This window comes from Triturus cristatus, chromosome 1_1 (genome assembly GCF_964204655.1).
Source record: "Triturus cristatus chromosome 1_1, aTriCri1.1, whole genome shotgun sequence".
Classification (NCBI taxonomy): domain Eukaryota; kingdom Metazoa; phylum Chordata; class Amphibia; order Caudata; family Salamandridae; genus Triturus; species Triturus cristatus.
In genome coordinates, this window is record NC_140579.1 from 55,209,433 (window position 1) to 55,237,326 (window position 27,894).

At 42.1% G+C, this 27,894-nt stretch overlaps 1 protein-coding gene across 1 annotated transcript in view; it reads right to left on the reverse strand.

Moving 5' to 3' along the window:
* Nucleotides 1–27,894, reverse strand: part of LOC146869372 (complement C4-like) — a 536,657-nt gene that overhangs the window by 286,817 nt on the left and 221,946 nt on the right. The window contains exons 12-15 of the mRNA XM_085599650.1: nucleotides 11,072–11,260; nucleotides 8,323–8,505; nucleotides 4,050–4,202; nucleotides 476–602 (exon numbers count right to left, since the gene is read on the reverse strand). Of these exons, the coding sequence (XP_085455776.1) occupies nucleotides 476–602; nucleotides 4,050–4,202; nucleotides 8,323–8,505; nucleotides 11,072–11,260 (652 nt within the window). The remainder of the gene's footprint in view (nucleotides 1–475; nucleotides 603–4,049; nucleotides 4,203–8,322; nucleotides 8,506–11,071; nucleotides 11,261–27,894) is intronic.

Here is a 27,894-nt window from a genome sequence, read left to right on the forward strand (position 1 = left end):
GTCTCCTTGAGAGAACTAGACTAACCCCTACACCAACAATAACCACTGGATGAACCTCTTACTTCGGTTCCGAAGCTGAGTCCTGCTTTGCATAAAGGACTTCAACAACTTGTTAGGGCTAGTAAGCGCTATATAAATCTAATTACAATACAATACTCACTAAATAATCTGTTAACATTCTGCAGTGTCCTCTATTGACTCATCAATGGATGGTTGCGGAAGGGCTAAGCGTCAGACAAGGGGTCAACACTAAGGTGCCATCTTGTGTTAAAGGGTGAATTATATACTTTCTGGCAAATAACACTGATTCTGGGACCTCAATCGCTTGATTAGCGAGTTGTCACATGTTTGTGAACCACATGGCCTTGGTTGCAGTGCACAGAGACCATTCACTGCTGCACACAGGGAAAATAAATAGAGTGAACGCTGATTGAGAGATGTATCTGTGACTGACAACATGGTCAGAAGACCTTACCTTCACGGAGTGTTGAGGCGGTCTGACTGGATATGAATGAGAGACCGGCATCCTTAAAGACACCGTCAAAATCTTTGCCATTCCCCATCGTGCAGCCGAGGTCGTACTCGTTCATGGCCTGGAAAACCTGCATGCAGGGGTTTGAAGAGAAAGGCACTCGTAAGTAATGCATTGTCTGATTACAAGATACCATTACCAAACTCCTGCTGAGATAACAGCTTGACAACCATTGTTCATTTCTTCAGGTGGCTTCCAACCCCTATACTAATATTGTGTGTTTAGGATCTATTTATTTGCTTGGGATGCTGTATTTTCAGTGCACAACCACGCGGTAGAATAGGGTCTAAGGGACTGAGTATTGGCTGTGCCATATTTTGATTTCGTTCAAAGTTGATGCTGTTGTTGACATCCGTTGGACCAGCGCAGACTTTGGCACATATCCAAAATCACCATCAATGATGTTGTGGAACTCGAACTCTGTTCAAAGGGTACCAACAGCACTGTTGTAAACAGAATTCAGGAGACAAAAGATGAAGAGGTTCCTGTTTATTACAGCGGATCCTACGGCCTCTCACACGAGAATGCCAACATTCTAAGAGGAGCGCCAGCTCCAACATTCTAAGATGGGCAAGCCCATAAGGCGAGGTAGAGGAGGGGGGAAACGGAGGAGGGAGGCAGGACCAAATTACAAAAAGCACCAAAGGAGGACTAATCGACAGTAACATGACTGGAGGCCTCTGCATATCCTTGGAGTCTGAAGGTGTGCCAAAGAGTGACGGAAGGGTGCCAAAGAGTGACGGAAGGGTGCCAAAGAGTGACGGAAGGGTGCCAAAGAGTGACGGAAGGGTGCCAAAGAGAGACGGAAGGGTGCCAAAGAGAGACGGAAGGGTGCCAAAGAGAGACGGAAGGGTGCCAAAGAGAGACGGAAGGGTGCCAAAGAGAGACGGAAGGGTGCCAAAGAGAGACGGAAGGGTGCCAAAGAGAGACGGAAGGGTGCCAAAGAGAGACGGAAGGGTGCCAAAGAGAGACGGAAGGGTGCCAAAGAGAGACGGAAGGGTGCCAAAGAGAGACGGAAGGGTGCCAAAGAGAGACGGAAGGGTGCCAAAGATGTGCTGCTTGGCCTCTCGAAAGGCTTTGACTTGCTGCAGCATTGTTGATAGACCCAGGAACACAGGATGCATTGGAATCAAAGTCAGATTTGGCTCTTCTGAGGAATGAGAGCGAGACCTGGAGTCATGGTGACTCCCTGGCACCTTCTGCAGAGAACGAGAGTGGCAGGAAGAGGCCCAGTCTCTCTTGGAGTTTTATGTTTCTTCTTGGACTTACCAAAATACTTCAACTCCACATTCTCAACTTCAACCTGTAGCAAGACCTAAGTGGAGTCTTGCCGAATTTTGCAATCACAAATATCCTTCAGATTCATCACGGTGCAAGCGTTGAGGCCTTAGAGTCATGTGCGGAACCCAAACAAACCTCATGGGGATCTGTCATAGACATCTGTTTGCAACAACTCTTACGAAGCTTAAACTCTGCAGTCTTGGGGGTGACATGTTCCATTGCACACTGGAAAATCTTTTAATGAATAAATGACTTCACAGAGTGAAGAAATAGACGAGCGGAGATACTGATCTTCATCTTAAGGAGCAGAAAGAAAGCAGCTGACGTTAGGATGATTGGGTGGTGCTTATATGAGGCTCAGTTCACCCTATACCCAGCCAGGACTTTGAGGTCATCGACCCAACATTTGCTGCCGGTGCCTAAATTCTTTCGGGCTAGGAAGGGGGCACGCTCATTCCAGGTGGTAGTTGGAAGACTATGGAATGGTCTGCCTCTTTCTCTCAGACAAGAACAAGAGCTTCTTAGTTTTAAGACCTGGCTGTTCCTTCAGTAATGAGGACTTTGTCGGATGAGGTTGCACACTGTTTTCTGTCAAGGGGGACCTGTTAGCGCCGGGACACTCCATGGAGTAGCTATGCGCTTTATAAATACCACAGAACATTAACATTAACACTTCTGGAGCAGGACAACGTTGGCGCACAGAAACAAGGCGTCACCTACTGACACACAGGAGCACTACTTTTTGAGTTTCCATATCTAGTTTAGTGCCCTGGGGATTGTCACATGGGTAGAAGAATCCATCAGAAATACCAATGCTTGAAAAAATTGACAGTTCTATGGCTTTGTCTAGTTTTTTTCTTAACTAAACTAAGTTCCTAGAGAGACATGGAGAAACCTCTTCCTGTACACCAATTTTGGGGGCATTACACTCCTCTTACCACCATGCAAATAGATGTACTGTTTGCAAAGTGGCAAGTAGTATGTGAATACCCACAAAAATGTATGTTTGTGAATACTCACAAATGTACAATCTTTTCCAGCCCTAGAATACCCATTCCCTGCTCACAGGCCACCTGCACTTTTTCAAAGAGTAAATCCATTCATTAGTGCATGGTTGCACTGTGGTAGCAGATGCGGGGTTTGGGGCAAATGATGACAACAGCATTAGCTGGATGAAATATACAGTCGAGAAAGTGATTATGGCCTTCAGTGTGAAAGATAGGTGAATAAGTAGTGATGCAGAGTGGTGTGGGGAAGTACTTAGGGAGAATGCTATAGTATTATGGATGATGGGAGTCGAAAAGCAATAGAGGGAGTGTCTACAAAGGGAACGGTGCCAATAATGGTAGAGGTGGTGGTACAAGCAGTGATAATGAAGAAAGTTGAGATAGTTAAAGTAGTATAAATAGCCATGGTTGAGCAGGCACCATAAGGTGGCAGTGGAAGGAGCATGCATCTAATGGTATACTTACCAAATGTTGTGGTAATAGTGGTGGTAAAGGTCCTACAAACAAAGTGTGTGGTGGCAAAACAGGTAGTATTGCTGGAGTTTGTAGATGAGGAAGGAACTAGGGTCCGGAGGTGATTCAATTTTTAGAAGCAGGAGTGGAAGTGTTGTCATCATGATAGTGGTAAATCAATGAGGACACAAACATGTTTTTCGTGGATTGTACTGATTGAAAAAAGAGGGATTGGATGCGATATGCAAGTAGTGAAGTTATTGTTGGTGGTGAAAAGTAGCTCAGACAGCTAGTCAATTACTAGTAGTGGCACTGATGATAGTTAGCTTTCAGGACACAGTGGTACAAGCAGCAATAATAGTAGAGATATTTTTGATAGCTGGGTTAGTTGTCAGAAAGGGAGGCGAGGAAGTTGTGCGTGTGCAGCGATCACCGTAGAAATTGTAAAGTTGCTGGTACTGAAAAGTTCGGTAATGGATGGTGCGCTCAGTGATCACAGTAGAAATCATAAAGTTACTGCTGATGGTGCTTCGCAATGTAGTGGTGCACTAAGTGATCAAAGTAGACATTGCAGTGGACTGATGATGATGCTTTGGCAAGAAGCAGTAGTACAAACATCTGCCAAAATAGGAGTAGTAGAGGTTTTGATGATGGTGATTTCATCGTGGAGGTTTAGGTGATAGCACGTGCCAGGGAAGCCCTGGTGATGGAGAACAAGTGCTGTAAAAGTGCTCTCTTTATCAAGCTGCACACAGGTTAGCATCAGACTGCCTTACCTTTTTCTGGGTCAGCTTGTTCTTCTTGTTTAGAATGTAGACAGCAGTGTCAATAGCAGCGAGGGCGACCTTCGCTTGGTCATCTGTCTCGATCGTCACTTTCAAAGAACCACCCGGCTTCAAGACATCCCTCACATTGCTTTCAACGTGCAGCTAGAGGATTAAAAAATATATATTTAGATGCCTGACTTGACATTTTTTGCAATACACCTGAGTTCTTAATGTTATTAGGAAGGTTTATTTCTGATATCAGAGCAACTGACCTTTTGTGTGTCAAGTGAATAAATACAGCAAGTGTGTCTAGATCTGATTCAGTAAGGCAAGATCCATGTGAGTTGATCAGGATTATACAGAATGTAAATATATCTCATGTCTGTGACTTGAATATATGGCATGGATCTGACCTCCCTGGTCTTATGTTGGGCACCCCAGGCTTACAGCAAGTGAAAGTAGCTTAATAATAAAAAAAGTTATGGACAGGAGTTGGGAGTTGGGAGTATGTCTCTGGGAGGCAGTGAGATGCTTCACCTGAAACAGATGCTCAAGAGGCACAGAGTGTGTTAAGAAATACGTCACAGGAGCTAATTCTTCCAGGTTCCCCAGATATGGGACCTACCTAAAATAATTTACAGGTATAGAATAACAGGGAATGTATCTGAAAACAATGATTATATACATAAAAGAAGATGGACTGTAAAAGTTTCAGTACCTGAAAAGAAAGAATTTGAAAAAAATCCATATGGTGCCCACACTACATTTTGTAGTACATACAGTCGTACTATAGCAGCACTACTTACTACAAAATACAATTCACAAGCCGACAAGTGTAAATTTCCACCGCCGCCTCCCTGGTCTTTTTATACAGGGGAAATCTCACATTTAGGTTTACTACTTAGGGGTTGATTACGATCCCGTTCGGAAGGGCTCTGGATCGGATTTGGGTTCTCGTTCGGAACACAGGCTACCATTGAAGTCAATGGGAGTCAGACCGAATCGCATCCGGAAGCATCTAGAAGCATCCATATCGCTCGGTCGGACTCCTCCGATCTGAGTTGTCTGGAAAGCATTCCGGAACCGATTTGGTCAGAATACTTTCAAGGCGAGATCATAATCGGCCCCTTAGTAGCAAATGAGGGAGGAACAAAGTGGAGTGGCTGGAAAGTGAGGAATACTTACTACAAATTAAGAGGGGTTTAGGCAGGGTTAAGTTGGGGATTTAGGGAGGGTCATACTAACATAAACACCCAACCACAAAAGTATTAGACCATTACTTTTCACAAACTACACTTCTAAAATTACTACAGCCTAAAATGTCACAAAACAGTTGTACATGTACTCCAGTCCCGTCTAGGAGTAAGTCTAGCACCAGACATGGTCATTCATAGGTACTGCAACAAACTCTCATAGAAAAATTGGAAGCAAGGACTTAAAATAAAACCTAATAGGAATTAATATAAAATAAATCCCACACACACATCTGTGTATTAATTCAAATGTTTTAGCGTTAAACATTGCAATAAGTGAAAAATTAAATATTAGGCACTTTAAAAAAAATATTTAATTAAACTATTAATGAAAAATACAATTATTTTAAATGCATTTACTAAATATTATTTTGATATTAAAATGCTAGTAAAGGTGGATTTTTTAATTTTATTGAAAAATATTTATTAAAATGTTTTATTTAATTAAACTATTAATGAAAAATACAATTAATTTAAATACATTTACTAAATATTATTTTGATATTAAAATGCTAGTAAATGTGGATTTTATAATTTTATTTAAAAATATATATTTGTATTTATTTAATTAAACTATTAATGAAAAATACAATTATTTTAAATACATTTACTAAATATTATTTTGATATTGAAATGCTAGTAAAGGTGGATTTTTTTAATTGTATTGAAAAATATTTATAAATCCATTTGTTATTTTTGTTTTGACTTTTTAGTTCAATATCTCTTTATTAAAGTTTTAGTTCCATACAGGTACATAATAATCAGTACAGCATAATAAAACATAATGACGCAATCTAGACTGTATTTATAACTCTTGACAATTTGCCTTCTGAGTGACCACAGTTTGGAACATTGTAATAACATCAAACAGAACCACTGTGACATGACATGGGTGCCCATCAATGATAATGATTGATAGTAAACTAGTCTGATCTGCTGGTAGAAAAGATGTCTTGCTTCACATAAATCGTGAACCATGTGGTCAGCTGTCACGGTACGGTTATATAAGTTCTGCATGGCATTCGTACTCTAAAATTTGGCATGGTGCAGTTACATTTATTCTTAAGATAGTACCAACCACACTATTAATCATATTAGCCATAAGCGTATTTATCCTGTCAATCTTCCTTCCTGATCATAAATGAGTCTTAAGTCTTATGCGCCTCTGCCCGTTTATGTATTCCCATTTGTGTTCCAACATCAGCTTGCGCTCAACTGTGCACATCTTTTAACCATACTCTGACTCTGGTGCTAGCGCGGCTTTACAACACATGGATATAATCTACTTCGCCGAAACCAATGCCAGACCCAGAAACCCTGCAGAATGTTGATGCCATTTGAACTATGGGACTTGCCCCAGTTGCACCTGCCCACCTATAACATTTGCAAGGAGACAAAGCACTTTCTCCAAAAAGCCTCTAATTATTCATTTGGCAAAACATTTGCATTCACTGCTTTACATCAGGGACACCCAGTGCCAATTACCCTAGCCATCTTCCCTAAACACTGCATGGACAGGTATGTATGACGTAAACATTTGATTTGAGTGTAGTAGACGCATGGGTTCCTAGATACCACAGACACATATCCCAGACACCGCCACCAGTGATCCTCAGATATTCTCAATCTGCCCGCTATTGCCAGTTTATTATACATCACCGCTGGCATATCACTTCCATAAGTAAGGATCACCAGAAGCGCCTTGGACGTAGGGCTTCATTCCCAATTGAATCCCATGTACCAGCGACTACACCCATCACTGCATTGAATGTCAGGAACTGACCTCTGGCAAAGAGATATACGTCACCTACCTTTTCAAATGTATGTAGGGTACCATTGTCATACACATCCCCAACCATACGTACCCCCGCTTCCATCCATGCATCACAATCATGTATGCGTGCTACTTCCCGGAACTTAGGTAGGGACCATAGAGGGAACTCCGGTGTGTAGGGGTGGCTGTTGTGCTCTTCCCAACCCAGATCGCCCCGCAATATTTCATCATAAAAATGTAGGCACTTGAAATCTAGGTTTGTCCAAGGTTACCAGTCAATCGAGTATGCATTCCCAGAGAGCGCTTTCGCGTTTCATTCCTTGCCAGGTTCTCCCCATTATTTATTTGAATATTTAATAAGCATTTAATTTGATGAGTTAATGTGCTGTAACATTTTATTCCATTATATTATCTAGGTTAATAATAATCATGTTGAAGTAATATACAATTATATTTTACATTAAAATATTTTTAATGTCTTTTTTTAAAATATTAAACTGTATACTATACTTTATCATAAAGAGATCTCTGCCCTAGTGCTGGAGATCTCTTCCCCAGTGGTTGAGACCTCTACCCATGTGGTATTGATCTCTGCCCAGGGGTTGGAGATCACAACTTGCATGTAAAAAAGTAACTTGTAATAACTTTAAACTTGTACGTTCAGTTTTAGATGCCTCCACCCTCTGGTTTCAGTGCCTGGAGACATGTAATTTTACACTTGGGTGTAAATCAACACTCATAAATGGTGAATACCAAATAAATGTAGATTTACACCTAGGTGCAGGAGTAAATTTACACGTAAATAAATCTGCATGTATAGATTTACCTTTTGGTCAAATGAACTTTAAATTCTTGGGGCAAGTAGATCAAGCAGTCTTTAGCTCAAATTGACTTTAACCCAATGAACTTTATTCTGTTCTACACTGGGACTAATACAGTGTACAGAACTCTCCCATCGTCCCGTAATCAATGGTCCTTCAATTTATTTATATTCTTTTCACTTTTTAACATTGCTGGCAGGCTTACTGTTTTTAATATTTCCATTTTCTGTCAAAGCACAAAATGCAGGGACAAGATTGTTGATCTCTTCATAGCAATGCAGATCTTGGTCAATTCATAACTTCACAAAAATGCTATCATATAGCCTTTTCCAAATAACGAAATAAATGGAAGTGCGTTCTTCTCCCCTGCAGAAAGTAAGACATCTCTTCCCTTGCAAAGGTGTTAGTTCCCCACCCCTTTCAAGTTTTTTTACCCTTCCTTCGCAGGAATCCTCCACATCCATCCACACCGAGTTGGCTACGATCTCGTCCGCGAGGTAGTAGTAGACGACCAGCCTGAAAGATGGGATCATGTCTTCAGTGACCATGAACTGGATATTGGTGAGATCTGCCTTTGCCACTCTCCTCAAGAAGAGTATCTGGCCTTTGTTCAAAGCCTGTGAAGGGGTGAATAAGGAACACTGAAGTCACACGGAACAGGAGTATAAGAGTAGACTTTAGAGAGGAGGAAATGAAAGAGGAACTGAGTGGGAGAAAGGGAATAAGAGAGAAGATAAAAGAGAAGGAATGGAACAAAGTGAAGGTCTAACAACATGGGAAGAAAAGAGAAATGAGATATAATGTGAGTTGTGGGGTGGAGTGAAGCTGAAACAAGATAGCAGTGAGATGAAAATGGGCAGACAGAGAAAAAAGAAAGCAAATTTAAAAAACACACCATTCTGTGATCTAAAAAAACATGAGGATAAATGAGAAATAACTGATATCTGGATCTTAATGAGTTTGGCAAACAGTTTTAAAACATGTCTAATAACTCTTCAAGGTTTTCCACTCATTTGACAAACACCACCTATTCTTACTGCTATACTTCAGGAGGGTGGACACATTTGATGTAACATAAATACTTCCTATGCACATATTTCCTATTTACTTATTCTAAAAGGACCATCTGCCATCTTGAAATTGTAAATTCATAATAAAGTCTAATAATAAAATAAAGAAGGCTGGCTGTGGCCTGCATGAGCTTGGATGCACATGCATGACGTGTAATCTTGGAATGCTTGTCCTATATGTCAAGAACCATTTCAAGAAGGCTATGTGTTTGCATGCGTGCTGATGCACCACCAACTATCTTGGAATGGTCTTTGACATGCATATATGTGCGTGCTGATATACCAGATGCCATTTAGGATGAACTATGTTTACAAGTGTCAACACAGAAAAGCTAACAAGCACTGCCAAAGGCAGCGGAGCTGTACCCCGTTATTAAAGGGAAGACTGATTGTCTTTCCCAGTGTTTGTTTTATATTTCTGGATGGCCACTGATTGCATGATGGCCGCCCTTTGAATATGTTTTCCCATTGCATGATGACTACCCTTGGTGAGTGTTTCGAATCTGTGGCGTCTTCCAGGAGGGCGGTCCGTGATGATTTGGGATGCCAGCCAAGGCTGACAGTCTGATGCGACTTCAATGACAGCTGTTTCTGGTGCTGGCTACTTACTGCAACCTCACCAACTGCAAGTGCCTCTTCAAATTAGCTATTTTAGAAATAGAATTTGAATATTTTTGATAGATTTCTATCTATGATTTGTACTTTGTTTTTTGTGATATTTTCTAGATCTCACTTTTTGGAACAGATTATCATCACAGACTGAGCTGTGGGTCCATTTTCTTCATTAGAGCCCTGTTCTGCTCTTCCTGAACGACAGACATCATGGTGTCTTCAAGAGCCCTCCACAAGGCACAGTCGCAGTACATTATTACCCATTGGAGAAGATGATCTTTCCTTTCTCTTACCCACCTTCAGCTTCAAGTTACACCAGATATTTCACAGCAGCACATTCCTACTTCAATTCTCGGTCTGTAGACCAATTTCAGAACTCTTCCACTGCTCGCTGGATGTTTGCATGCATGCTTTGATTGGTGTTAGTACCTTCCACCGGTGCATCAAACACATGCCTTCAACCCTTCTTTGGCTATCCGCTTACCTTGCCGACCCGGACCTCCGCTCCCTACTTTGAAGTCTGTATTTTCTTTTGGTTCTCATTCTTCGAATTCTCAAACCAGAACTGGGACTGATCTTGGGTCCTCAGATTCCCAGTCCTGTCCTGGTTTTGTTTCCATCCCTGCCTTGCACGTTATCCATTTCTGCCTGTTTGCTTCTTTCCTGCTCATCCTGGTTCAATGACATTTGTATATCTATTCCTGGCGGAGTGCCTGGTCTCTGGGCTCCCTTTAATATTATTACTTCATGTCAGTGCTGTTGCTGCCGGACAAGGAAGCTCATCGATACAAAAAACAGTGGTCCTAGACCTTCATTACAAGAAAGGGATATTAATCCCTACTCAGTGATATCACTCATTAGTTATGAGCTTTTTAGAAAAAACGGTTTAATAGCTCATGGTATTCAATACATTATTCATCATAAACCAAGGAGAGTGCGACAGACCATAATCTTAATCACCATGCATTTATTTTCATGACAATTGGTGAAAAATACAGTCTTTCTTTTGACAATTTTTGTAGTGGAGGTTGCTCCAGAGGAAACGTGCAAGGAAGCTCAGCAGGTGTGCCTGCAGTTACTGTGGCACAAGTATTTTGTCCCAATATGTCTACAAGCCCCCTATTATTGCCCCACAGTGGAAATGATCCACAGACATTGTTACAGCATTTGGTAACTGAGCCACACTACACAGAATTATGGCCCTCGTTAACCGCAACCCCAATGCACAGACTCAACATGCTGCTAAAGGCTTTGCAATCTGCCCACCTATGGGTACAGAAGACATTTTAGAACCTCCTTAAGTCTATCATGTTCTGATGTCTGTCCTAATTTTCTTTCTCTGGTCCCATTTAAGGCATAGCACCAGTCACCCTCTTGTCCAAGCCTGCAAAACATCTGTGTGTTTGAGTATTGTCCTCAAGTGCCTTCATCAGACAACTTCAACACCCTCCTCCCAGGGGAGATGATAGCAGCATCAAGATGCTCCCAGGCATAGACTCACCATATAATACAGGAAGTTGATCGCTTCAGGCTTAGCAGTAAGAGGCTTCAGGTTAAAGGATGCCAGTGTGCCAGGTTTCACCGCCAAGCTAGTGAGTGCCTGGATGTAGAGGTAACTCTGGCTTAAAGATTGGTACGCACTGAGAGTCACCCGGCTGGTTTCTGAGTTTTCCCCCTCACCAATGGTTGCCTAAAGAGAGCATGGGGGTGGAGGGAAAAACAATATAAGAAAAGCTGCATCAAAAGAAGGTCATAGTTCAGCGTGGTCTCACAGAGGCAGAGGGGACCCACGGCCTACTGAGTAACATCAGTAGAAAGCGTTGTTGTTTATCAGGCCTGTCCATCTAGAGATCAGAGTGATCAAGAGAGTAAATGTGTGTGTGTGTGTGTGTGCGTGTGTGTGTGTGTGTGTGTGCGTGTGTGTGCGCCAGTGAGTGAGTATGGGACTGAGTGAGCAAGAGAGTGACCGAGTTTGAGTGAGTGAGCAAGCAGCTGAATGGGGAAGCAAGCGAGTGAGTGATTGACTTGTCAGTTATTGGAACCCCATTTTCTACATGATGGTAAACACGTTTCTTGCACTTCACGTTGGGGAGGATGCGAGGAAGAGAGAGAGAGAGAGAGAGAGAGAGAGAGAGAGAGAGAGAGAGAGAGAGAGAGAGAGAAAACCAGAGAAGAGGAAACGAACTATGGAGATTGAGATTAATGCATAAATAACACCAAAAATACCCGTTTGGACATTCCACTGGAAGGCTCAGGTTAGGAGAGGTAAGGCAGACCTTCTGTTGAAGCAACTGGTTCCAAGAATGGGCACCAGTTCACCATGTTCCAGCACATACAAAGCAATCATACAAAAAGAATACATTTTCACTTTCAGCACCCAACCCCTGCAAACTCTGCTATGGTAAGTGTTGGACTTGGCCCTTTTTGGCATGGTCATTCCTGAACTTTTTGCTTTCCTCCTGTATTTTCTCTGACCTGTTTTTGTTGGATTTATGACTCAGGGCACTTTACCACTGCTGATCGGTGCTAAAATGTATATGCTCCCTATGGTAAATTGATGTATGGATTAGTGATTCCATGATTGGTTGGTCTGGTTTACTTGTCATACCCTAGTACAGTGTACTGAGTGTGCCCAGGGCTTGTAATCCAAATGCTGCTGGTGGGCTTGCAGCACTGGTTGTGCCACCCACAGAAGAAGCCTGTAAAAGTGTGTCTCAGATCTGCCATTGCAGAGCCTATGTGCAGTCTGGTACTGCCATATTGACTGGGCAAGTGCACCCACTTGCCAGTCCCTAAACCTTCCCTTTACTGCCTATTAGTCACCCCTTTGGTAGGCCCAAGGGCAGGGTGCATTGTAGGTATAAGGTAGGACAAGCCCTGATGTGTGTGGCATGTCCTAATAGCGAATTACAGCCTTTTTCCACTATTGCAAGGCTACCTGTCCCCCATAGGCCAGAATGGGCAGTTTGATTATTACATCTTATAATGCTAACTGACTCCGAGAACTAGGTAGAAATTCGAGTTTAGTTTGCCTGAACTCAGAATGATAAAATGCATCTTTTAGTGAAGTTGGTTTTAACATGCTGCGTTTGAAAATACCACTTTTAGAAAGTGGGTATTTTCTTGTCTAACTATCCAAGCCTGCCTCTGCTAGGTTGTGTATTCCTTGTCTTGCGTTTGAGTGACAGGGGCTGGGGGATTCCAGGAGACAGAGTGAGTCAGCACAGAGATGAATAGAGAGATCTGCATGCAGATAGGAGGGAGGAGCTGCACCTGGGACCAGAATAGGGCTGCGCCTTCCCTCCACAATGCTGGCTCCACCTCCTGTGGTGCGTCTGATGTCCCTGACCTGCACTGTGAAAGTAAAGAAGGAGTTATATAAACAGAGTGCTCCAGGACTGACCAGAACTGGCATGGACTAGGCAAAGGCCTCTCTGCCTTCAGAGAACAAAGAGAAACTGTGTATAAAAAGGGGGACCCAGACCCCAGAACTTTAGATCACTTTTGGGAAACAAGAAGAAACCTTTGCTGAGGAGAGGAACCAGAGAGATTGAGGAGAGACTATCCCTAAGCGTGAGGTATTGGCCTGCAGTGGTTGCCTGACTGCCAAAGAGAGGAGAAAGGACTTTGTGCTACTTTCATTCAACTTGTGAAGTATCTCCAAGGGCTTGAGATAGAGCTTGCCTCCTGCTGAAGTCTCAGAGACAACAGACTTCACCCACCAACTCCCCAAGAGTTATTTGGAAGTGCCTGCAGTTGTGTTGGGCTTTCTGAGGGACTGCATGTCGCAAGGAGCTGGAAGCATGACGTACGAAGAAGAAGCGTGTCGCCGAACTGCCGCTGTCGCTTCACAACGCAAAAGCGCCTCGCATCGCTGGAGAAGAGGATCGCCGTCGCACCAGGCGCTACCGCATCATCGGAGAAGCATGTCGCTGCCTCAGCCGTTGTCATCGCATCGCTGGGAAAGCGTGTCGCCGCTGAAGTTGTCGCATCATTGCCGAAACACCTTGCATCACTGGAGAAGAGGATCGACGTCGCATCAGATGCTGCCGCATCACCGGGAAGCGTGTCGCAGGGCCTGTCCCGGCTCAGAAGAATCGTTGAGTCACCGCACGGCCGTCGGGCGTGCACGCATTGTGTCGCATCAAGGAGAAGACGCCATTTTGTTTCATCGCACCGGATCTTCATCGCATCACGGCGTTGCGGGTCGCATCGCCACGAAAGCGCAGTAAGAAACCGATGCATCACCTCCCCTCGCAGAGAAGACCCGACGCATCCCCTACGCATCAGTAGGGACCCGACGCATCACCGTTCTTGCGTGTAAGGAACCGACGCATCACCTTCCCTGCAACACTTTCGTTGTATAGCGTTACGCATCCTAGGGTACATTGAATTAAGCTAATCCTACTATTTCTAAAGTACAGTATTGTGGATTTTTGTAATTTGTGGTCTTGTGTTAAGTTTATATAAAAATACTTATTTGTATACTACAATTTGTGTGGTGTCCATTTGTAGTGTTGTCACTGGGTTACTGTATGAGTTTACAAATTCTTACACACTGCCTCTGAGATAAGCTTGTCTGCCCGTGCCAAGATACCAAGGGGTTATTTTACGAGTGTACCCCCTTACCCTGACTAGAAGCAAGGGTCCCTATTTGGTCAAAGGTACCTACCTCTGCCAACAAGATACCCCCAGTAAATGATTTGAATACATCTGGGCACCACCTTAATTGTTTTGTAGCACTTACTTTGTATCCCTTTTATTTAGTCCCCCCATTTCCTGTCTTCTCACAATGCCATTTCCCTGCCCTGCTCCCCGCTATACTACCAGAAAGATTTCCTTCTCCACATTACTGCTACCTGCTGCCTTCCCGTTCCCTTCCGCAGCTTCTGTTCTCCTCACCTTTCTAGACCTGCTCAGACTGACCTTGTACCCATCACTTCTTTTTTCAGCTCTCCGCTTTCTACATGCCCCTGCCCACTGTGTCTCTAGTGGGGTCATCATGACATCCTGCGGATCATTTGCTCCGTCACTGTGAATTTCTTCAGAGAAAAGCCTCTATCCCATCCATATAAGTGTTACGCAGCATAGTTGCACAGTCTTTGCATGCATGTATGTATGTATGCATGTATGTATGTAGTATTGCCTAGCCAAAAGGCAGCGGAGCGCTGTACAGGGTCAAAGACAACCATGAAGTCAACAAATGATAGGAGAGAAAGCTGGTTTGTGGATGGTTATTGCATTGTGATAGTGTCCATTAAGGAGGGCCTGGGTGTACAGATAGAAACGGCCTGCTGCCTTGTTTAGTCTATTCGTACACTTCTTAGTTTACCGTCAGATGGTGATGTGGCTGTGCCGAGAACCAACAGAGATAGTGAGCTTCTCTGGAAAAAAATAGGGGAGCTGATTGTGATGGCTTTGTCAATGATGCATCTGGGTTTGAAGATGATGCATGATGGCAAGGGGAGCCAATGGGGTTCTATCAGGATGGAGGTGATGTGATCACATTCCTTAGGACCCGGGTAAGACATGCTGTGGCGTTTAGGATTCCCTTAAGCATGGCCAGACTCTCTACCAAGTGTTTGTTCTAAATAAACAATTAAAAAATCAATGGTTTCAAAGTACGCTTTAAGCATGCTTTAAAACTATTCGTTAGGTCTCGCGTAGACAGCACATGCGCTGTCGCAAGACCTATAGTAAACACAATAATCAGGGTAATTTCTCCTGTCGCTTGCCATTGGTTGATTCTGGCATTGCTTTTCTTATCTCGCTTACTGTTGGCTGTTGATCGGATACGTCACTTCCGTTTTTGTAGGAAGCAGCACCGACCAACTACAGTTTCCCTACAATGTGAGTGCTTGTATATTATTTTGGGGACTACTTCTTTTTAGGTCGAGCATTACACACACCCATGCATACATAATCAGCACGTCGCCCTTTTACAAGCGTCATGCTGTTAATGGTTTCATTGTTTCCTCCACCATGCTCTCCGCTCTCACTCCCCCCTCCCTTCTCCCCCTCCCTCCTTGTTTAAAGAGCTTGAGTGCGGTGCTTCATCGGAGCCATGCACTGCACTCACTGTATTGGGATTGCCACGCGCCTGACTGTGGGGCCCAAGCACTCCTGTTTCCACAACCATTTGCACAGCTCGTAATTCCCCTGATTCGTGTGCCTGGGTGATCTTGCAGCACAAACAGCCAGCCCTTGTCACGTGACACTGCTTCTGAGGGCACCACTGACATTGCTGAAGCCTCCTCCCATGTTGGAGTACACCAACAAGAGAGTACGCTGCATCCGGAGTCCCCAAGGTGCCGCTGCAGCCATCAACCAGAGGGGAGATGTTGCCAGTCCGTCCCGCAGCACTAGAGGCCACAGTAGTGTGAGATGTGCTCCTGCAGCTCTGGTCAAGGAACCAGGGGGCATATCAACAAGCAGGCGATAAAAAATTATCGCCGTTTTCGGCCGAAAAGCGGCGATAATTTTATCGCCTAATTAGCAAGGCCATGCTAACGCGTGAAACCTTGCATTAGCGTAGGAATTCCTAACGCCCAGCTTTGCATCTCTAATGAGATGCAAAGTGGGTGTTCCTGACCTGGCATGACAGGAGAAATGTCGCTAAGCGACATTTCTCCTATTAGCAAGCCTAACGCTATGAAGCATAGCGTCAGGAAAAGTAGCGATAACACCTGTTATCGCTACTTTCCTTACGCCTGCTTCAGGAGTGACTTAGCCATGATATCCTATGGAAGGTGGATATCATGGCTAAGTTTGTTTGTTATCAGCAAGCCTAACGCTATGAAGCATAGCGTCAGGAAAAGTAGCGATAACCGCTGTTATCGCTACTTTCCTTACGCCTGCTTCAGGACTGACAAGGGGGCATATCAACAAGCAGGCGATACAAAATTATCGCCGCTTTTGCGGCCGTTTTCGGACGAAAAGCGGTGATAATTTTATCGCCTAATCAGCAAGGTCACGCTAACGCGTGAAACCTTGCTTTAGCGTCAGGATTCCGAACGCCCAGCTTTGCATCTCTAATGAGATGCAAAGTGGGCGTTCCTGACCTGGCATGACAGGAGAAATGTCGCTAAGCGACATTTCTCCTATTAGCAAGCCTAACGCTATGAAGCATAGCGTCAGGAAAAGTAGCGATAACACCTGTTATCGCTACTTTCCTTATGCCTGCTTCAGGAGTGACTTAGCCATGATATCCTATGGAAGGTGGATATCATGGCTAAGTTTGTGAGTCCCCATCAACTAGCTAACGTGAGATTATCGCTGGAAACCCAGCGATAATCTCACGTTAGCCAGTTAGCGCTAGGATTTTTATCGCTGATGAGATAAGCGTTGCTAATAGCACGTTATCTCAGCGATAAAAATTGGCGCGCCGGCGATAATTATCCGAGAGCTAGGTGCGCTCAGCGATAATTATCGCCGGTTGTTGTTGATACGCCCCCAGATACGGTGTCTAGCGGGGCCACAATCACCATTTGGCACCGTTCTCGGGCCACCCTGTCCCATAACTGAATCCAGACATGCGCCACACTGCGGAGGCTGGGGGCACCAGAGTTCTCCTTGAAGTCACTCACTACCACCGCTAGTCCGGGTACATTGTTCCGCTATGCGCAACAAGTACTGTGACAACCCCGCATCACCTCTCACCTTTTTAGCTTAAATATACTTGGTCATCTCAAGTTACCTGAATCGGACCTGAGTGGCCCCAGCGTTGCCCCTAAAACACAGAGGGCAGTTGGTGGGGGATTTACTTTGGCGACATTCCAGTCTCCTCCTTCTGAAGCGGAGGCGGCCGGTGTACACATTACTGTATCTCTCTAAAAGGGAGCACCCGCATTTTGTTTACCTGAACACTACTAATTTTGGGAGCACATTGCTTTACTATCAGACACCACTCTAAGCACTAGCACTGCTAGCTTGCCCACAGATTACCTAATCACCCGCTCTCACCCCCCCCACTTTCCCCCTCCCTCCTTGTTTAAAGAGCTTGCTGGCGCTCCGTTGTCATCAAACCTATCACTGAGCGTCGAGCGCCTTCACAAATGCATTTTTTTAAGAGCGCTAAAACGTCGTGCTTTAACTTTAAATATTTCTTTTATTCATCTTTTTTTTTCTTTTCAACATCGGTAAGATGCCGCACTTTAACATTAACAATTTCTGCTTTTTAGGCAAAGAATGAATAAGAAAATAAAAGATCGGCGCGAATTCATCACTGGCACAGAAAAAAAGTTACTTGTCTGTCCCAATTTTAGGGCACAATCAACACCACCAAGTTGTTTAACAAGCAGTACAATGCAGGGAGAGATAAAATATTATTTATTTCTGTGACTAGACTTACCAGTACTGCCGAAACTTGATCGTTTACAATATTTTTTTTAATGTCGTGAAACCAGTTATACATTAAATACTTGAAGGGAGGATAAACAAGCATTTGCAATGCAATAGGTCTCACATTTACAAGAGTTTGAGCTATTGTCATTGTAAATGACAATGCCTTTTATTTATGTTTTGAAAACCTGCAAGCGGTGCGTAAACACGCACTTTGTACTTATAGTCCTTGCTTACGAGAAGCAAGGTTGGCAGTAAAAGAGGCGCTGTTACTGGCAGCCTTACTTCTCATAAGCAATGACTAGAAGTTCAAAGTGTGTGCTTACGCACCGCTTGCAGGTTTTCAAAACACATCAATAAAAGGCATTGTCATTTATAATGCCAATAGCTCAAACTCTAGCAAATGCGAGACCTATTGCATTGCAAATGCTTGTTTTCTTTACTTTTAGCCATGTTGCAACATGGCTAAGAAACTTTGGCAAAGCCAACAGTTCTCAAATAGAGAGGACCTATTGGCTTTGTCAAATGATCCACCCTTCACAGAGCGGTACTTTTCAAATGCTCCGTGCAGTGGATGAATTGGAGCTGGAAAGAGCCTGCCACATGTGCACCATCAGGGTCTCTTGAAAGCAAGAGTCCTGCTGGTTCTTTTTAGGTCTCGCTGAGTCAGCGCGCATGCGCTGCTCGGAGAGACATTTTCTATCTGAGTTTTCAAAGTGCTGCTGGCTGGCCTAGCGCTTGTGTGCACGTGAGCGTGCACGCGCGCAGCCGCCAGCTTTCAGCGCCGCACCGCATCGCACACCACTCGCCAGCGCGCGCAGTCGCCAGCTTTCAGCCCCGCACCGCATCGCACACCACTCGCCAGCGCCAGCCTACTTTTGCCATTGCGCGGCGCGCGCGCTTGTTCTACTTGTTTTACTTGTTCCTTTTGTTTGTCCGTAATTTTGATCATTTTAGGTAAGAGCCATAGACGTGCTTTCAAACAATTAATGTTATGCCTTTCACTGTCCGGAGCTACCTAGGATTGGCTTGAAAGCCATAAACCAATCCTAGTGCTCGCTGCTCCCCTGCACGACCAATAAGAGCAGCTTTAGGGTGCCCAGGACCTGCTGAGCATGCTTTTGGTCGTTCGTTTCCGGTTTACACTACAGGGTCTGACTCGTGCGTTTTTGGGAGAGCAACGTCGGGTGCCAGGCCAGCAGACTCAGACCTTGAAGAACCAGAGCACAGAGTCAGCCACGGTTTCCATTACCCCCTACAAACAACTTCTCGAACACTCGATAAGTTAAACAAATGTGTTTTTCAAGTATTTGTAGGTCTGAAAATGACATATGTCTGTTTTTGTATATTTTTGTCTGTCTCTGTTAACTTGTGAGTTCCTATCTGTCTGTCTGCCTTCTACCAAGTCGTTTGCCTCTGCCAGTTTGTGGCTGTCTGTCTTCTAATTGTCTGTCCACCATTACGGACGGTTGGTCACCCTGGGCTCCTGGCTGGTGGGTAATATGTATCTTTTCAGAACCCTCTGTGCACCGGAGATAAACCCCTGCCCTCAGTCTGTGTGGGAGGAGAAGGCGCCTTCACTGCTACAGAAGGCGCTCCTTTATCGTTATGTTAACAGCTCTGCTCCCATTCTTTCTCTGTCTTACTGCTCGGACAGCAGCACAGAAGGTCACTCATTGCATGGACATGTCTGTCCCACTGTCTGCCGGCCAATGGGTCACTACTTTAATGGCAAATTATTGCAATATTTAGAAGACTAATATTGCACTCCCACACAATATACGGGTAAAGTACCCAACTGATACAAGTTGTCAGTTCTTAATCAGATCATATATGCCTGTTCTGATGTCAAGAGAGATAAAGTTAATTCCTTTAAATGATTAAGCTGTCACATGATAAATCCAGGACCCTTGGAGTAATAGTTGTTTTTCATCCTTTCTTTATTGACGCAGGATAGTAAGTTCAAATACACGGACCAGCCGACACGTGTTTCGTCTTACAAAAGACTTTTTCAAGGCTGGAAAAAGTAAATACAAGAACTAAATGTAACCATTTCTTGTACAAAATCTTAAAATAGGTTAAACAATTAACTGTACACAAAATCATAACTAAGTGTTAGGTGTACTTATGTTGGGACATCACTATGCTTATGCACAATTGAGCCATAATACATGATCCTTTACTGAGAATGTTTAGCTTTTATCTATTGCTCTGTCCGTCTTTTAGATGGTGTGACCACACACAGGATGGTTTTACATGGGAATCCGTGTTTACGAACTACATGACTGGATACGTTATCGACTACCGCATTGAATTTATTGGTGGGTTGATACATCAATCTTTCCAATCTCTGATTTTTTAACTTTTACTTTTGTTTGTTTATAACACACGTCTAACACTTTTACTTTTTGTCTTATCATCATTCACCCACTAGAATTATAGGCTTTGGGTGTCTTTAGTAGGGTACTTACGCTTCGCGACCAAAGTTCTTTTCATCTTCTGCTGGATTCTAACACCAAACAATTGATTTTGGGAAGTTTGGTTCTTTTCTTACCCACGTCTCCTTTTCAGGACTATCACCTATTAGGGTGAACACTTAGTTATGATTTTGTGTACAGTTAATTGTTTAACCTATTTTAAGATTTTGTACAAGAAATGGTTACATTTAGTTCTTGTATTTACTTTTTCCAGCCTTGAAAAAGTCTTTTGTAAGACGAAACACGTGTCGGCTGGTCCGTGTATTTGAACTTACTATCCTGCGTCAATAAAGAAAGGATGAAAAACAACTATTACTCCAAGGGTCCTGGATTTATCATGTGACAGCTTAATCATTTGAAGGAATTAACTTTATCTCTCTTGACATCAGAACAGGCATATATGATCTGATTAAGAACTGACAACTTGTATCAGTTGGGTACTTTACCCGAATATTGTGTGGGAGTGCAATATTAGTCTTCTAAATATTGCAATAATTTATGTTTGTATGTTTTGTACATATGGATGGTGTCCCTAGGTAGTGGACATCAATTGAAGCTTTTAGCACCCTACAATCGTTACTTATTGCTACATATTGTTGACGCCTCAAATTTATTTGCTCAAGTTATTACATATATGCATTTTGGTGTGCCGTTCCTCCCTGCTCTTAGGGACACTACTACCTATTTTTCTTATTGCATGCATTAAAGTGTTACGTGCACCCGAAGCTCCTCTGTAGGCGTGTCCTGACATTATATAAAAATCAGGACAGTTACTTTGCAAGAACAACAATTACGATGGCGAGTTTTGAAGATGACCGAGATAAGATGTTTAATGAAATTTTCCTAGGACAGGGATTACAGTCAAAAAAAGTGACTAACGTGGACAGCAAACCCCTTGGATTAAAACAACTGTTTAACAAACTAGAAAGATTGCGAAAATCTGAACTCTCCCGTTGGTGGGACTATACCACATTAAAGAAGTATATTGAGATTAAACAAGTCCCTAGGGGATTAAGGGTCATTATTTTTCCCACATTTGAGGACTTAGATCCTGATCTTCTCGCCGAATGGGAGAACTTGATTTCCTCATCCTCATTTGGCATGATGGATCTGTTAATCAGGCATGCGGAGAGAAAAAGAGCCAAACTACTAGAAGAAATTGAACAGGTGGAAGATGAAATAAAAAAACTTAACCTGACAGAAGCAACGGGGAAAAAATTCAAAATATTGAAGGAAGTGCTTAACTCACATCAGGCATATATTAGAGAAAAGAAAGTACGTAAACTAAAGCGAGATGCCAATGATTATAGTAGTGGTAGGATATTTACGTTTGCTAAAAAATTCGATGAGGTCAAACCTCGGGGTGGTGTGAATGCCTCAAACAAAAGAACAGAAAGAGATGCACCTATCAGTGGGTCAGATGTTTCAAGCTTCACAAGTGAAACCAGTGAAGTGAGGAGTGAGAATGCTTCAGATAGAGGGTTAGTGGAGAATAATCCCCCAGGTTCATCTTTTTTATCGGAATTGGAGCGATACCGAAAGGGAAGGAGATTGGGGTACAACAAACAGAACCAGGCAGAAAGAGAACAAGGAGGGGTGGCAGAAAGAACAGATACAGAACCAAACAAAAGGGTTACAAGGTCAGTGACACGAATACAGAGGAACTAAGGGCTCCGAAATGTGTGGATTGCAGCGATTTACCTGTATTAGATGCTAATCATGTAAACGATTTGAGTATTATCAATTTATCTAATAAGGTACTCACTACTGCTGAAAATAATGTTTTGAAAAGGGGCTTGGGCTTTTGCCCCATGGCAAAACCTAATTTCACACAAATTCACGTGGATCTTTTTCGATTTACGCGTAAATTGAAATTAAAATTTTTTTTTTAAAACAATGAAAGAATGTGTCCGATTCCCATATATACAACTGGTCCTAGTGGACAAACGATCAAAGATATTGAAAATATAAGAATGCTACTGTCAATGGATGACAGTATTGAGCTTGTACCAAGTATGAATGATCTATTACAGGAATTGAACATTGATACTAATACAGCTACGGACAGTGGTTTGAGGCCAAAGTCCACCTTTACTCCAGTATTATCACCAAATAACATGATCGATTGCTTTTATAAAGCGGTCACCAAAGATCTATACAAACTGGAAGATAGGATGTATATCAAATCACATAAGTTTAAAGACAATCTTAGTATTAATGAAAGGAAAGCCTTACGGGAATTGTCCGATTGCCCCGACCTTGTCATAAAGGAAGCTGATAAGGGGGGCAACATTGTTGTTATGACACAAGAGTACTACATTGGGGAAATTGGCAAACAACTATCTGATATCAATTCATACACTAAGGTATCTACTAGTCCAATGAAGGATGTCAATGAACTCATCCAAAAAACACTGGGGTATTGGCAAAATGCTGGTATCCTATCAGATGCCGAGGTTAAATATCTGTACAACCCTACACCCAAGGCAGCATATATTTATACACTGCCCAAAATTCATAAGAACTCCAACACTCCCCCTGGTAGGCCCATTATATCGGGGATAGGTGGACCGACTGAATGTATTTCTGAATTCATAGACATTTATCTTCAGCCAATTGTAAGGAATCTTCCTGCTTTCATTGAAGACACTAAGGACCTCCTCAATAAACTAGAAGATGTAATATGCTCTAGTGATTTAACCTTTGTCACTTTGGATGTGAATGCTTTGTATACTAGCATCCCATTTACCAAAGGTATGGAAGCCCTTACCTACTATTTGTCTAAACGAGATGCTACTTTGTATGATCACACTGCCATGCTTCTTGAACTTACTCGTCTTGCATTGGATAACAATTATTTCATGCACAACAACCACTGGTATAAACAACACTCTGGGGTGGCGATGGGAGCAAAATTCTCACCGTCTTTTGCAAACATTTACATGGGCTATTATGAAGAACATCACATTTGGAAACAATGTCCCCATGAACTTACTGACTGCATTATCTATTGGGGAAGATTCATTGATGATGTTATCATGATATGGGGTGGTAGTGTAACAACATTGGAACGCTTTATCAATCACCTTAACATCAATGAGTATAACCTAAGTTTTACACACGAGATTGACACGAAGCAGATTAACTTTTTAGACATTACACTCTACATTGAGGATGGCAAGCTAGAAAGTAGACTGTTTCGAAAAAATACTGCATGTAATTCTGTCCTTCATGCAAACAGTGCACACCCCAAATTTCAGATCTGTGCTATACCTTTTGGTGAGATGACTCGTATAAAACGCAATTGCAGCAAGGAGGATATACTACAGAGAGAGGTTGAGAATCTTAAAAATCGCTTCAAAAGCAGGGGTTATGACCATGATCTTCTTGAAAAAGCCCATAACAGGATTAATCATACTGAACGCAAGAAATTGCTTAAAGTTCAACACAAAGCAAAGAACAAGAAAGGTGAGATACGCTCCAAACAATTGACACTCATAACAGAATACAACTCACATAGCAACTTGATTTTCAAACTTATGTCAAAACATTGGCACATACTCAAGTTAGATTCAGATATAGTGCCATACATTGCTGACAAACCTAGAATCACCTACAAAAGGGGCAGAACTTTACGCAATTGGCTTAGTCCATCCATAATTAAGGTCAACAAGGCAGAAGTGAAAAATACATGGCTACCGGAACAGCCCACGGGGTTTTACAAATGCACCATGTGCAATGTGTGCCAATTTGCGGAAAACAAACTTAAGAGCTTCAGTTATAACAATGGGCAGACACATACACTTTATCAGTTCATAAACTGTAATACTAAGTTCACAGTGTATTGTATCATTTGCCAATGCAAACTGATTTATGTGGGGAGTACCATCAGGCCACTGAAGGAGCGGATTCAGGAACACATCAGAGCTATCCGAAACAATAACAGGGAATATCCACTAGCAGCACATTATAACACCGTACATAAGGATTCTGAAATTCTAGGAATTAGATTCCATGGGATTGCGACACTTAAACATGACCCCAGAGGTGGTGATAAAACTCTGGCTTTGAGGAAACTGGAAGCCAAATGGTTGATAAAGTAACGATCGGTCGACTTAGGTCTAAATACAGATAGAGAACTTCATGTATTTCTAAAAGATTAAAGGATGACATGGGAGAGGATTCTCCCTGTACTGTATAACATCTGTTCAAATTGTTAGATGACTGGCTTCATTGTGTTTTCATATTCAAGTCATGTTATTCATTATTTATTGTCGGATAGGTCCTCTTCAGTGATGATGTCTGTCAGACTATAAGTGTTTTACACTTGATGGTACACATATACTTTGATTTGTTGTCAAATTGCTCAAAAGATACACTCAAATTTTACTGTATGTATAAACTGTGATAATTTTCGTCAATTGTTTATATGTTCACCTCTGGTGACATTTTATGATTTACAAGTGTGATCTCACTGAACCTTTTATAGAAACTGATTGTGTTATATTCTCTTGAGTCATCCAATGAACTCACATAACAAGATCATGAATGATATGTTAAATGTAGATGTAATTTAATACTTTAACTCTTACATTATGAGCACCAAAACTAACCACCATTACATTTGACGTAGGCATCTCTATCTTTGCTTTTTCTTCCTTTTGTATTTCACTTTATAAACACTCCGGTGATTTATCTAGTATTGATGATTTTGCACTTGGTTCATTTGCTATACATGCGTTTGAGCCCATATTAATTCGATTAAGCTGATTCCCATAATACGTCTCTTTTATTCTAACGGCTCCTACATTTGATTATGATTAACCATTTAATACGTGGTTAACCGGTGTGGGATGTGGCCATGTTTTATTCGCCCGATTCATTTTATTTCTAATTAACCATAATAGGTCACCAATTCAACTTTTGTGTGGATTTTATTTGCGAAATTGACCCTAATACTACAATATTACACAATTTACATTATTCGCGTTTCGTTACGCACTTATATTAAACTGTGATTTGCTACTTGGTCTTGCAGTGCATTTTTAGCATATAACGCACTGGTAATACCGATCACTCCAATATGGCGGCGATGATTTTATGCAGTCCGTTTTCCTTCTTTAAAGCTGGCTTTGTGGAACGTAATCACACGTGGTATATCACGTGATATCGGCAATCTATCCTTTTAACGGATGTACTTTTTGGCGTTCGCCGAGTAGTTTAACGGGACGGAAGGCTGTCAGATCTCTCGACCGGCGGTAACAAGTAAGAAGCCTTGACTATGTGTCAACACCTATTGATAATGCTTTTCCGTTAACTTAATACGTTACGGGATGACCTTGTTTCTTATCTATTTATGTTTGATCCTAGGTAGTGAGTGCACTCTTATCAAGGAGTTAGCACGTCACTTAGATCTAGCAACACATTGGAAGATACTATTTCTTGACTTTTTTTACTCATTATTGAACTTGGAGACAAGACAGCGCACATATTACTATTGGGTATGTTTACTATTCCCTATGCGGGACGACTTGTTCTCGTTTGAGTTGTTTATTCCAGGTTGGGAGGACATTCTTATCTAGGCAATAGCACTTCGTGCATATGTTCATTATATTGGAGAAATACATAGTTGAGTTTGTACGTAGTTTTTACTAGTAGACAGTCAATTTTATACAGTTTTTCAGGGTGTAGTTGGCTATATGATTGTTCAGGAAGGGTCAATTATACCGCTATTTCCACCGGTACCATTGGTTTATTAATTAAATCCATCCACCACTGATACTATAGTAAGCTTTTTTACGTAGCAAATTACCATGTTTGTTGATTATTCATGGAGGATACATTGCTACATAATATTAGCAATGCCTATGTTCGTTTCGCACGGTTAGGTGTACTTATGTTGGGACATCACTATGCTTATGCACAATTGAGCCATAATACATGATCCTTTACTGAGAATGTTTAGCTTTTATCTATTGCTCTGTCCGTCTTTTAGATGGTGTGACCACACACAGGATGGTTTTACATGGGAATCCGTGTTTACGAACTACATGACTGGATACGTTATCGACTACCGCATTGAATTTATTGGTGGGTTGATACATCAATCTTTCCAATCTCTGATTTTTTTAACTTTTACTTTTGTTTGTTTATAACACACGTCTAACACTTTTAATTTTCGTCTTATCATCATTCACCCACTAGAATTATAGGCTTTGGGTGTCTTTAGTAGGGTACTTACGCTTCGCGACCAAAGTTCTTTTCATCTTCTGCTGGATTCTAACACCAAACAATTGATTTTGGGAAGTTTGGTTCTTTTCTTACCCACGTCTCCTTTTCCGGACTATCACCTATTAGGGTGAACACTTAGTTATGATTTTGTGTACAGTTAATTGTTTAACCTATTTTAAGATTTTGTACAAGAAATGGTTACATTTAGTTCTTGTATTTACTTTTTCCAGCCTTGAAAAAGTCTTTTGTAAGATGAAACACGTGCCGGCTGGTCCGTGTATTTGAACTTACTATCCTGCGTCAATAAAGAAAGGATGAAAAAAAACTATTACTCCAAGGGTCCTGGATTTATCATGTGACAGCTTAATCATTTGAAGGAATTAACTTTATCTCTCTTGACATCAGAACAGGCATATATGATCTGATTAAGAACTGACAACTTGTATCAGTTGGGTACTTTACCCGTATATTGTGTGGGAGTGCAATATTAGTCTTCTAAATATTGCAATAATTTATGTTTGTATGTCTTGTACATATGGATGGTGTCCCTAGGTAGTGGACATCAATTGAAGCTTTTAGCACCCTACAATCGTTACTTGTTGCTACATATTGTTGACGCCTCAAATTTATTTGCTCAAGTTATTACATATATGCATTTTGGTGTGCCGTTCCTCCCTGCTCTTAGGGACACTACTACCTATTTTTCTTATTGCACACTACTTTAATGGCAACCACCCAAAGGAACAGGGAAACCCAATACACCAATTAGCACCTGTTTAGATCATTTAAACAGACAACAACGGTCTCGTATGCACTAATTGCATTAAACATTTTACTATTTCTAAGGACTAGCTATACAAAGTAATAACAACGCTGTTTTGCAATTTTAAATACTCTGTAAGTTCAGCCAAAGCTGCTAAGGTTCCATTACCCCCTGCAAAGAACTTCTCGAGTGCCAGCATTTTGCCTTTCTGTCTGCCTAGCTTGCTGTCTACCTACCTTCCTTTTCAGAGCGAATTAAGCAGTATTGGCTATGAGATCTCGAAAGTAAATACCAAGGAGCATGAAACTGCCATACTAATGCTATCTATAGCATCCCTCGTTATACTGTCTGGATTACGTTGGGCTGTACATCAGAGTGACATCACAGTGTGATTCCATGCATTTTCTGCTTCTCAGTGGTAATATGTCTGATAGATGCTGCTTACGTGACTCAATTTCTGTTGCAACATTAAAACTTACATAATCAGTAAAGCACAAGCCATGTCGGATCCCA